The following is a 12762-nucleotide window of genomic DNA, read 5'->3' as shown; positions in this document are numbered from 1 at the left end:
CATGTAACAATGGGGTCAGGTTACCCCACAAGTAGCAATGGGGACAGGTTACCCCACAAGTAACAATGGGGTCAGGTTACCCCACATGTAACAATGGGGCCAGGTTACCCCACAAGTAACAATGGGGTCAGGTTACCCTATAGTAACAATGGGGTCAGGTTACCCCACAAGTAACAATGGGGTCAGGTTACCTCAAAAGTAACAATGGGGTCAGGATACCCTACAAGTAACAAGGGGGTCAGGTTACCCCACAAGTAACAATGGGGTCAGGTTACCTAACAAGTAACAATGGGGTCAGGTTACCACACAAGTAACAATGGGGTCAGGTTGAACCCCCCAAGTAATAATGGGGTCAGGTTACCCCACAATTAACAATGGGGTCAGGTTACTCCACAAGTAACAATGGGGGCAGGTTACCCCACAAGTAACAATGGGGTCAGGTTACCCCACAAGTAACAATGGGGTCAGGTTACCCCACAAGTAACAATGGGGTCAGGTTGAACCCCCCCAAGTAATAATGGGGTCAGGTTACCCCACAATTAACAATGGGGTCAGGTTACCCCACAAGTAACAATGGGGGCAGGTTACCCCACAAGTAACAATGGGGTCAGGTTACCTCACAAGTAACAATGGGGTCAGGTTATCCCACAAGTAACAATGGGGTGAGGTTAAACTACAAGTAACAATGGGGTCAGGTAACCCCACAGGTAATAATGGGGTCAGGTTACCCCACAAGCAACAATGGGGCCAGGTAACCCCACAAGTAACAATGGTTTCAGGTTACCCCACAAGCAACAATGGGGTCAGGTTACCCCACAAATAACAATGGGGTCAGGTTACCCTACAAGCAACAATGGGGTCAGGTTTCCTCACAAGTAACAATGGGGTCAGGTTACCCCACAAGTAACAATGGGGTCAGGTTACCCCACATGTAACAATGGGGTCAGGTTACCCCACAAGCAACAATGGGGTCAGGTTATCCCACAAGTAACAATGGGGTCAGGTTACCCCACATGTAACAATGGGGTCAGGTTACCCTATAGTAACAATGGGGTCAGGTTACCACACAAGTAACAATGGGGTCAGGTTACGTCACAAGTAACAATGGGGTCAGGTTACCCCACAAGTAACAATGGGGTCAAGTTACCCCACAAGTAACAATGGGGTCAGGTTACCCCACAAGTAACAATGGGGTCAGGTTACCCCACAAGTAACAATGGGGTCAGGTAACCCTACAAGTAATAATGGGGTCAGGTTACCCCACAAGTAACAATGGGGTCAGGTTACCCCACAAGTAACAATGGGGTCAGGTTACCCCATAGTAGCAATGGGGTCAGGTTACCCCACAAGTAACAATGGGGTCAGGTAACCCCACAAGTAATAATGGGGTCAGGTTACCCCACAAGCAACAATGGGGTCAGGTAACCCCACAAGTAATAATGGGGTCAGGTTACCCCACAAGCAACAATGGGGTCAGGTAACCCCACAAGTAATAATGGGGTCAGGTTACCCCACAAGGAACAATGGGGTCAGGTTACCCCACAAGTACCAATGGGGTCAGGTTACCCCACAAGCAACAACGGGGTCAGGTTACCTCACAAGTAAAAATGGGGTCAGGTTACCCCACAAGTAACAATGGGGTCAGGTTACCCCACAAGTAACAATAAGGTCATGTTACCCCACAAGTAACAATGCGGTCAGGTTACCCCACAAGTAACAATGAGGTCATGTTACCCCACAAGTAACAATTTGGTCACGTTACCCCACAAGTAACAATGGGGTCAGGTTACCCTACAAGTAACAATGGGGTCAGGTTACGCCACAAGTAACAATAGGGTCAGGTTACTCCACAAGTAAAAATGGGGTCAGGTTACCCCACAAGTAAAAATGGGGTCAGGTTACCCCACAAGTAACAATGGGGTCAGGTTACCCCACAAGTAACAATGGGGTCAGGTTACCCCACAAGTAACAATGGGGTCAGGTTACCCCACAAGTAACAATGGGGTCAGGTAACCCTACAAGTAATAATGGGGTCAGGTTACCCCACAAGTAACAATGGGGTCAGGTTACTTCACAAGTAACAATGGGGTCAGGTTACCCCATAGTAGCAATGGGGTCAGGTTACCCCACAAGTAGGAATGGGGTCAGGTAACCCCACAAGTAATAATGGGGTCAGGTTACCCCACAAGCAACAATGGGGTCAGGTAACCCCACAAGTAATAATGGGGTCAGGTTATCCCACAAGCAACAATGGGGTCAGGTAACCCCACAAGTAATAATGGGGTCAGGTTACCCCACAAGGAACAATGGGGTCAGGTTACCCCACAAGTACCAATGGGGTCAGGTTACCCCACAAGCAACAACGGGGTCAGGTTACCTCACAAGTAAAAATGGGGTCAGGTTACCCCACAAGTAACAATGGGGTCAGGTTACCCCACAAGTAACAATAAGGTCATGTTACCCCACAAGTAACAATGCGGTCAGGTTACCCCACAAGTAACAATGAGGTCATGTTACCCCACAAGTAACAATTTGGTCACGTTACCCCACAAGTAACAATGGGGTCAGGTTACCCCACAAGTAACAATGGGGTCAGGTTACCCCACAAGTAACAATAGGGTCAGGTTACTCCACAAGTAAAAATGGGGTCAGGTTACCCCACAAGTAAAAATGGGGTCAGGTTACCCCACAAGAAACAATGGGGTCAGGTTACCCCACAAGTAACAGTGGGGTCAGGTTACCCCACAAGTAACAATGGGGTCAGGTTACCCCACATGTAACAATGGGGTCAGGTTAAACCCCCCAAGTAACAATGGCGTCAGGTTACCCCACAAGTAACAATGGGGTCAGGTTACCCCACACGTAACAATGGGGGCAGGTTACCCCACAAGTAACAATTGGGTCAGATTACCCCGCAAGTAACAATGGGGTCAGGTTACCCCACAAATAATAATGGGGTCAGGTTACCCCAAAAGTAACAATGGGTTCAGGTTACCCCACAAGTAACAATGGGGTCAGGTTACCACATATTAACAATGGGGTCAGGTTACCTCACAAGTAACAATGGGGTCAGGTTACCCCACAAGTAACAATGGGGTCAGGTTACCCCATAAGCAACAATTGGGTCAGGTTACCCCACAAGTAACAATGGGGTCAGGTTACCCTACAAGCAACAATGGGGTTAGGTTACCTCAGAAGTAACAATGGGGTCAGGTTACCCCACAAGTAACAATGGGGTCAGGTTACCCCACATGTAACAATGGGGTCAGGTTACCCCACAAGTAACAATGGGGTCAGGTTACCCCACAAGTAACAATGGGGTTATGTTACCCCACATGTAACAATGGGGTCAGGTTACCCCACAAGTAGCAATGGGGTCAGGTTACCCCACAAGTAACAATGGGGTCAGGTTACCCCACATGTAACAATGGGGTCAGGTTACCCCACAAGTAACAATGGGGTCAGGTTACCCCACAAGTAACAATGGGGTCAGGTTACCCTATAGTAACAATGGGGTCAGGTTACCCCACAAGTAACAATGGGGTCAGGTTACCTCAAAAGTAACAATGGGGTCAGGATACCCTACAAGTAACAAGGGGGTCAGGTTACCCCACAAGTAACAATTGGGTCAGGTTACCTAACAAGTAACAATGGGGTCAGGTTACCCCACAAGTAACAATGGGGTCAGGTTGAACCCCCAAGTAATAATGGGGTCAGGTTACCCCACAATTAACAATGGGGTCAGGTTACCCCACAAGTAACAATGGGGGCAGGTTACCCCACAAGTAACAATGGGGTCAGGTTACCCCACAAGTAACAATGGGGTCAGGTTACCCCACAAGTAACAATGGGGTCAGGTTGAACCCCCCCAAGTAATAATGGGGTCAGGTTACCCCACAATTAACAATGGGGTCAGGTTACCCCACAAGTAACAATGGGGGCAGGTTACCCCACAAGTAACAATGGGGTCAGGTTAACCTCACAAGTAACAATGGGGTCAGGTTACCCCACAAGTAACAATGGGGTCAGGTTAAACTACAAGTAACAATGGGGTCAGGTAACCCCACAGGTAATAATGGGGTCAGGTTACCCCACAAGCAACAATGGGGCCAGGTAACCCCACAAGTAATAATGGGGTCAGGTTACCCCACAAGCAACAATGGGGTCAGGTTACCCCACAAGTAACAATGGGGTTAGGTTACCCCACATGCAACAATGGGGTCAGGTTACGTCACAAGTAACAATGGGGTCAGGTTACTCCACAAGTAACAATGGGGTCAGGTTACACCACAAGTAACAATGGGGTCAGGTTTCCCCACAAGCATCAATAGGGTCAGGCTACCCCACAAGTAACAATGGGGTCAGGTAACCCCACAAGTAATAATGGGGTCAGGTTACCCTACAAGCAACAATGGGGTCAGGTAACCCCACAAGTAATAGTGTGGTCAGGTTACCCCACAAACAACAATGGGGCCAGGTTACCCCACAAGTAACAATGGGGTCAGGTTACCCCACAAGCAACAATGGGGTCAGGTTACCTCACAAGTAACAATGGGGTCAGGTTTCCCCACAAGTAACAATGGGGTCAGGTTACCCCACAAGCAACAATGGGGTCAGGTTACCACACAATTTACAATGGGGTCAGGTTACCCCACAAGCAACAATGGGGTCAGGTTACACCACAAGCAACAATGGGGTCAGGTTACCCCACAAGTAACAATGGGGTCAGGTTACCCCACAAGCAACAATGGGGTCAGGTAACCTCACAAATAACAATGGGGTCATGTTACCCCACAAGCAACAATGGGGTCAGGTTACCTCACAAGCAACAATGGGGTCATGTTACCCCACAAGTAACAATGAGGTCAGGTTACCTCACAAGTAACAATGGGGTCATGTTACCCCACAAGCAACAATGGGGTCAGGTTACCTCACAAGCAACATTGGGGTCATGTTACCCCACAAGTAACAATGGGGTCAGGTTACCCCACAAGTAACAATGGGGTCAGGTTACCCCACAAATAAAAATGGGGTCAGGTTACCCCACAAGTAACAATGGGGTCAGGTTACCCCACAAGCAACAATGGGGTCAGGTTACCTCACAAGTAACAATGGGGTCAGGTTACCCCACAAGCAACAATGGGGTCAGGTTACCTCACAAGCAACAATGGGGTCATGTTACCCCACAAGTAACAATAGGGTCAGGTTACCCCACAAGTAACAATGGGGTCAGGTTACCCCACAAGCAACAATGGGGTCAGGTTACCCCACAAGTAACAATGGGGTCAGGTTACCCCACAAGCAACAGTGGGGTCAGGTTACCTCACAAGTAACAATGGGGTCAGGTTACCCCACAAGCAACAATGGGGTCAGGTTACCTCACAAGCAACAATGGGGTCATGTTACCCCACAAGTAACAATGGGGTCCGGTTACCCCACAAGTAACAATGGGGTCAGGTTACCCCACAAGCAACAATGGGGTCAGGTTACCCCACAAGTAACAATGGGGTCAGGTTACCCCACAAGCAACAGTGGGGTCAGGTTACCTCACAAGTAACAATGGGGTCAGGTTACCTCACAAGTAACAATGGGGTCAGGTTACCCCACAAGCAACAATGGGGTCAGGTTACCCCACAAGTAACAATGGGGTCAGGTTACCCCACAAGCAACAGTGGGGTCAGGTTACCTCACAAGTAACAATGGGGTCAGGTTACCTCACAAGTAACAATGGGGTCAGGTTACCCCACAAGCAACAATGGGGTCAGGTTACCCCACAAGTAACAATGGGGTCAGGTTACCCCACAAGCAACAGTGGGGTCAGGTTACCTCACAAGTAACAATGGGGTCAGGTTACCTCACAAGTAACAATGGGGTCAGGTTACCCCACAAGTAACAATGGGGTCAGGTTACCCCACAAGTAACAATGCGGTCATTTACATAAGGACTCAGAAAACAGTGATGATTCATTTTTTGTTCTTTCTTAAATATGTGAATGATTGTGTATAAACGTTGAACAATGTAGAGTGAACACTCGTCGTTGTTGTACTTGAGAAGTTGTGTTCTTGTACTCATCTGATTGTGCTTGCGGGGGTTGAGCTTCGGCTCTTTGGTCCCGCCTTTCGACTATCAATCAACTGGTGTTCAGATTCCTGAGCCTATTGGGCTCTATCATTATACATGAAGCTTTGTATGGAGTCAGCCTCCAGTAGATCACTGCCTAATGCATTACATCTGTTAACTACTCTGACACTGCAAAAGTTCTTTATAATGTCTCTATGGCTCATTAGGGAACTCTGGTTCCACGTCTGTTAAATAAACTGTCGTTATTTACCCTATCAATTGCCGAGATTCTATTATGTAGTGATCATGTCTCCCCAAATATTCTGTCTTTTTGCGACGTGAGGCTTAGTTCCTGTAGTCTCTCTTCATAGCTTATACCTCTCAGCTCGGGTACGAGTCTGTTGGCATATCGTTGAACCTACTCTAATTTAGTCTTGTGCTTCACTAGATACAGACTCCAAGCTGGAGTTATATACTTCAGGATTGGTCTGATCTATTTGGTATACAAGGTTCTAAATTATTCCTTATACAAGTTTCTGATGCCAGTTCTTATGTTGGCCAGTCTAGTATGCACCGCTGATGACATCCTCTGGATATGTGTTTCAAGGGACAGGTCTGGCAGGATATCAACCCCGGGTCTTCCTCTCTCCTTGTGTCTTGAAAGATTTCATCTCCCAAATGGTATCTTGTTTCTGGTCTCCTGCTCTCTTTACCTGTCTTCATTAGTTTACATTTGCTTGGGCTAAACTCTAACAACCATTTGTTGGACCATTCCTTCAGTTTGTCAGATTTACCCTCCCTGAACCCATGTTGGTGGTTTGTCACGAAGTCCCTTCTCTCCAGATCCCACCCGAGTCACTCAAACATCTGCCACTACCCTGGATCACCTATGGACTAATATAACAGCTCCCCTTACATCTGGGGTAATTTATGACATTACAACTGACCACTATCCTACTTTCCTCTTAGCAAACATTGACACATCACCACCAGAAACCAAGAAACTTTCATTCAGGCTACATAGTGAATCAGGTTTAGGCAATCTCTCTAATGCACTTCACAATATTAACTGGGAATCTGAATTTAATAATTCACAGGATATATAAACTCATCAACTAACCTCTTTCTCTCCAAAACTCTAAGCCTCTACAACACTCACTGTCCCCTCCTTACCAAACAAGTAACTGATAAAAGAAAAAATAACCCGTGGCTCACAAGTGGCATAATTAAATCAATCAACAAAAAACATGAATACGAAAAGAAATTTAGGAGTGGCCAAGTTTCAAAGGAAGTAGTTAAAAGGTACTCATCAGTGCTTACTAGTATCATAAGAAAAGCAAAACTTTCATATTATGAGACTAGATTCAAAGAAGCAAAAGGCAACATGAAAAGCACATGGAATACCATCTCTAATATCCTGGGAACTAAACAACACTCCCATAACCAGATAACACTCTCTAAGGATGGCCTTACACCGTCATCTGACTTAGAAATGGCGAATGAATTTAATAGCTTCTTTTCATCGATTGGTGCTAACCTTGCAAGTAAAATCCCACAGACTCAGACACATATCAACACCTATCTCTCAGGCAGCTATCCAAACTCTCTTCTCCTCTCACCAGTCAGCCCGTCAGATGTTGTGTCCATCATACACTCACTAAAAACCAAAGCTGGGAACATCAGTGAAATCCTATCCATTGTATACAAGAGCGCCTCCCATGCCCTTTCTCCACCTATTGATCTGCTGTTCAACAAATCCCTTGAGTGTCATACCTTCCCTGATATCCTTAAAAAAGCAAGAGTAACGCCAGTTCATAAAGGAGGTAATCCGGCAGACATAAACAACTATAGACCAATATCGAACCTACCCATACTATCAAAAATATTTGAAAAAATTATCTACAAACAGCTCTACTCCTATCTCGTAAAATTCGACATTCTTAGCCCCTGTCAGTTTGGCTTCCGCTCTCAAAAGAGTACCAACGATGCAATTATTAGTCTCCTTGATATAACTTACTCAGCCCTTGACAAAAATGAGTTTCCAATTGGACTCTTCATTGACCTGAGAAAGGCCTTTGATACTGTTAATCACGATTACCTCTTATGTAAACTCCATCATTATGGAATCCGAGGCCATGCACTGGACTATATCCAGTCCTATCTTAGTGATAGACACCAATGTGTAGCCATCAATAATATAATCTCTCCCATTCTAGCAATAACCGTTGGAGTGCCACAGGGCAGCATCCTGGGTCCTCTTCTATTTCTTATATACATTAATGATCTGCCTAATGTCTCTAACATTCTGAAACCTATTTTGTTTGCTGATGATACTACCCTCATCTACTCCAACCCCAACCCACATACACTAAAGGATGTTGTTAATAATGAACTAAAAAAAGTCCACTTATGGATGTCAACCAACAAACTAACACTTAACATAGAAAAGACCTACTACATCCTATTTGGAAGCAAATCTACAAATGCAATTCAGCTTCAGATTGACAATGTAAACATTAGCAATAAAAATGATGGAAAGTTTCTTGGCATATTCCTAGACAAGAGACTCAACTTCAGTACCCACATACAACACATAACTAAGAAAGTCTCTAAAACAGTTGGTATACTCTCCAAAATCAGATATTATGTACCTAACTCTGCTCTCATCTCTCTATATTATGCACTAATCTATCCCTATCTCAACTATGGTACCTGTGCATGGGGTTCAACCACTGCAAACCACCTCAAGTCCATCATCACCCAGCAAAAATCTGCTATCAGAATAATATCAAATTCTGCTTTCAGACAACACACAGCCCCCTTGTTTAACTCCCTAAACATGCTAAACATAATCTCACTCCACAAATTCTCTTGTGTCAACTACATTTACAAAACCCTGTTCTTAAATGCAAATCCTTGTCTGAAACTCTTCCTGGACAGATGTAATAGGACCCATTATCACCACACCAGAAATAAATATCTCTTTGATATCCCCAGAGTTAAACCTAATCTGTGTAAACACTCTATGCAAATAAAGGGACCCAGTTTATGGAACTCACTCCCTACTGAATTGAAAAGCTGTCCAACTTTTACATCATTCAAAATCAATACTAAAAATTACCTAATGTCATCTTCATAGTTTTTCACTTTTTGCCTTAAAATTGCACTGTATCTATTGCTACCCAATCTCCCAACCTTTATGTTCCCAATTTGAACATCTTTACCATTGTGATCATTGCTGTGTTCTTATATGTGCTGCCAATCTGCTGTATGGTGTTTATAAATCTTGTTTATCTGTATCTTTTGCTACCCAGTCTCCCAATCTTTCTGTACCCAATCTGAACATCTTTAACATTGTGATCATTGCTGTCTTATATGTGCTGTCAATCTGCTGTATGGTGTCTATTAATCTTGTTTAAATTACTAATCAAGTTGTCAATGTAATCAATCAGAGCTTTAATATAACAATGTGCTTTAATATACTTACTAAGCTCTCTCATCTCATTTTTCTCTTGCAATGTATCTTTATCATTTATCAATTCTGATAGAAATTACCTACTTAAAATTATCTGCTAGATTAAGGACCTGCCCGAAACGCTGCGCGTACTAGTGGCTTTACAAGAATGTAAATACTGTACTATCCAATGTATTCTCACAAACCCAATGTACCTTCTTGTATATATATAAATAAATATAAAAATAAGTAAATAAATAAGACGTGCTACTAAGAATGGGTCAAAGTTTTTCCTCGCGATCTTCTCCATCTCCATGCATGGTATACACGTTGAGGACACTGACCTGTAGTTCAGTGCCTCTTGTCTGTCAACGGTTGTGTATAATGGGACTACATTAGCCGTCTTCCATATTTCTGGCAGGTCTCCTGTTTCCAGTGACTTATCGCACACCAAGGAGAGTGGCAAGCAAACTGCCAGTGAACGCTTGTCGTTGTTACACTGCAGACAAAAGCTGTGTTCTTGTGAATGCTCGTCATTGTTGCAGTGGGGCTTGTGTTCACGTCCCCCTTGTGTGGCGAGGAGGGCTCAAGCCTTAAATTGGGGCGGACCTGCAGATTGAACTCACACAATAGCCAAAATTGCCTCACCTGCCCAAAAATGTAACAATGGAGGAGGAGGGCGCCTGGAGGAGGTCCTTGAGGAGGGCGCCTGGAGGAGGTCCTTGAGGAGGGCGCCTGGAGGAGGTCCTTGAGGAGGGCGCCTGGAGGAGGTCCTTGAGGAGGGCGCCTGGAGGAGGTCCTTGAGGAGGGCGCCTGGAGGAGGTCCTTGAGGAGGGCGCCTGGAGGAGGTCCTTGAGGAGGGCGCCTGGAGGAGGTCCTTGAGGAGGGCGCCTGGAGGAGGTCCTTGAGGAGGGCGCCTGGAGGAGGTCCTTGAGGAGGGCGCCTGGAGGAGGTCCTTGAGGAGGGCGCCTGGAGGAGGTCCTTGAGGTGGGCGTCTGGAGGAGGTCCTTGAGGAGGGCGCCTGGAGGAGGTCCTTGAGGAGGGCGCCTGGAGGAGGTACTTGAGGAGGGCGCCTGGAGGAGGTCCTTGAGGAGGGCGCCTGGAGGAGGTCCTTGAGGAGGGCGCCTGGAGGAGGTCCTTGAGGAGGGCGTCTGGAGGAGGTCCTTGAGGAGGGCGTCTGGAGGAGGTCCTTGAGGAGGGCGCCTGGAGGAGGTCCTTGAGGAGGGCGCCTGGAGGAGGTCCTTGAGGAGGGCGTCTGGAGGAGGTCCTTGAGGAGGGCTGGCAAGACGCAGGGACATGAAGCAGATTACTGGGGGAAGACAATGTTAAAATATTAAAACTACAATTTTTGACTTTTACTTTAGAGCGGTTTACCTTATGCTGTTGCGTTGGTGTATATTGGTATATGTTGTCTTCTGCACCACCAGAGTTATCTTTACGTCTTCTGCAGCACCAGAGTTATCTTTACGTCTTCTGCAGCACCAGAGTTATCTTTACGTCTTCTGCAGCACCAAAGTTATCTTTACGTCTTCTGCAGCACCAGAGTTATCTTTACGTCTTCTGCAGCACCAGAGTTATCTTTACGTCTTCTGCAGCACCAGAGTTATCTTTACGTCTTCTGCAGCACCAGAGTTATCTTTACGTCTTCTGCAGCACCAGAGTTATCTTTACGTCTTCTGCAGCACCAAAGTTATCTTTACGTCTTCTGCAGCACCAAAGTTATCTTTACGTCTTCTGCAGCACCAAAGTTATCTTTACGTCTTCTGCAGCACCAAAGTTATCTTTACGTCTTCTGCAGCACCAAAGTTATCTTTACGTCTTCTGCAGCACCAAAGTTATCTTTACGTCTTCTGCAGCACCAAAGTTATCTTTACGTCTTCTGCAGCACCAAAGTTATCTTTACGTCTTCTGCAGCACCAAAGTTATCTTTACGTCTTCTGCAGCACCAAAGTTATCTTTACGTCTTCTGCAGCACCAAAGTTATCTTTACGTCTTCTGCAGCACCAAAGTTATCTTTACGTCTTCTGCAGCACCAAAGTTATCTTTACGTCTTCTGCAGCACCAAAGTTATCTTTACGTCTTCTGCAGCACCAAAGTTATCTTTACGTCTTCTGCAGCACCAAAGTTATCTAGACATGAACAGCAATATGGCAGTTATCAAGACGTCTTGAGCAGCACCACAGTTATCTAGATGTCCTCAGCAACAGCAGAGTTATCGTGACATCAGCAGCATCACCAAAGGTGTCCAGACATCAGCAGCATCACCAAAGGTGTCTAGACATCAGCAGGATCACCAAAGGTGTCTAGACATCAGCAGCATCACCAAATGTGTCTAGACATCAGCAGCATCACCAAAGGTGTCTAGACATCAGCAGCATCACCAAATGTGTCTAGACATCAGCAGCATCACCAAATGTGTCTAGACATCAGCAGCATCACCAAAGGTGTCTAGACATCAGCAGCATCACCAAAGGTGTCTAGACATCAGCAGCATCACCAAAGGTGTCTAGACATCAGCAGCATCACCAAAGGTGTCTAGACATCAGCAGCATCACCAAAGGTGTCTAGACATCAGCAGCATCACCAAAGGTGTCTAGACATCAGCAGCATCACCAAAGGTGTCTAGACATCAGCAGCATCACCAAAGGTGTCTAGACATCAGCAGCATCACCAAAGGTGTCTAGACATCAGCAGCATCACCAAAGGTGTCTAGACATCAGCAGCATCACCAAAGGTGTCTAGACATCAGCAGCATCACCAAAGGAGTCTAGAATTCAGCAGCATCACCAAAGGACTCTACAATTCAGCAGCATCACCAAAGGTGTCTAGACATCAGCAACAACACCAAAGGTATTCTGTGCGTGTGTGAGTGCATGCGCGAGCGCGTGTGTGCGTGTGTGCGTGAGCGTGCGTAACACTATCCTACACAAATCTACAGCTGGCTAAAGGTGTCCCCCATATTACCTGTAAATGCTCAGTCTTAAGCCTTCTACCCCACTGGAGTAGTGGCCAGGGTACTCTGCTCTACACCACTGGAGTAGTGGCCACGGTACTCTGCTCTACACCACTGGAGTAGTGGCCACGGTACTCTGCTCTACACCACTGGAGTAGTGGCCACGGTACTCTGCTCTACACCACTGGAGTAGTGGCCACGGTACTCTGCTCTACACCACTGGAGTAGTGGCCACGGTACTCTGCTCTACACCACTGGAGTAGTGGCCACGGTACTCTGCTCTACACCACTGGAG

At 46.2% G+C, this 12762-nt stretch overlaps 1 protein-coding gene across 1 annotated transcript; it reads right to left on the bottom strand.

Annotated features, from left to right (window-relative positions):
* Positions 1-10158: 10158 nt before the first annotated feature.
* LOC123750690 (proline-rich protein HaeIII subfamily 1-like) lies at positions 10159-10812 on the bottom strand. Its single transcript, XM_045732790.2, has one exon. It carries the CDS (start codon positions 10810-10812, stop codon positions 10159-10161), a length of 654 nt encoding a protein of 217 aa, XP_045588746.2.
* Between the last annotated feature and the right edge of the window lie 1950 nt (positions 10813-12762).

This window comes from Procambarus clarkii, chromosome 47 (assembly GCF_040958095.1).
Source record: "Procambarus clarkii isolate CNS0578487 chromosome 47, FALCON_Pclarkii_2.0, whole genome shotgun sequence".
Lineage (NCBI taxonomy): Eukaryota > Metazoa > Arthropoda > Malacostraca > Decapoda > Cambaridae > Procambarus > Procambarus clarkii.
Note: the sequence above shows the minus strand (reverse complement) of the source record. Positions and strands in the feature narration are given on the sequence as shown.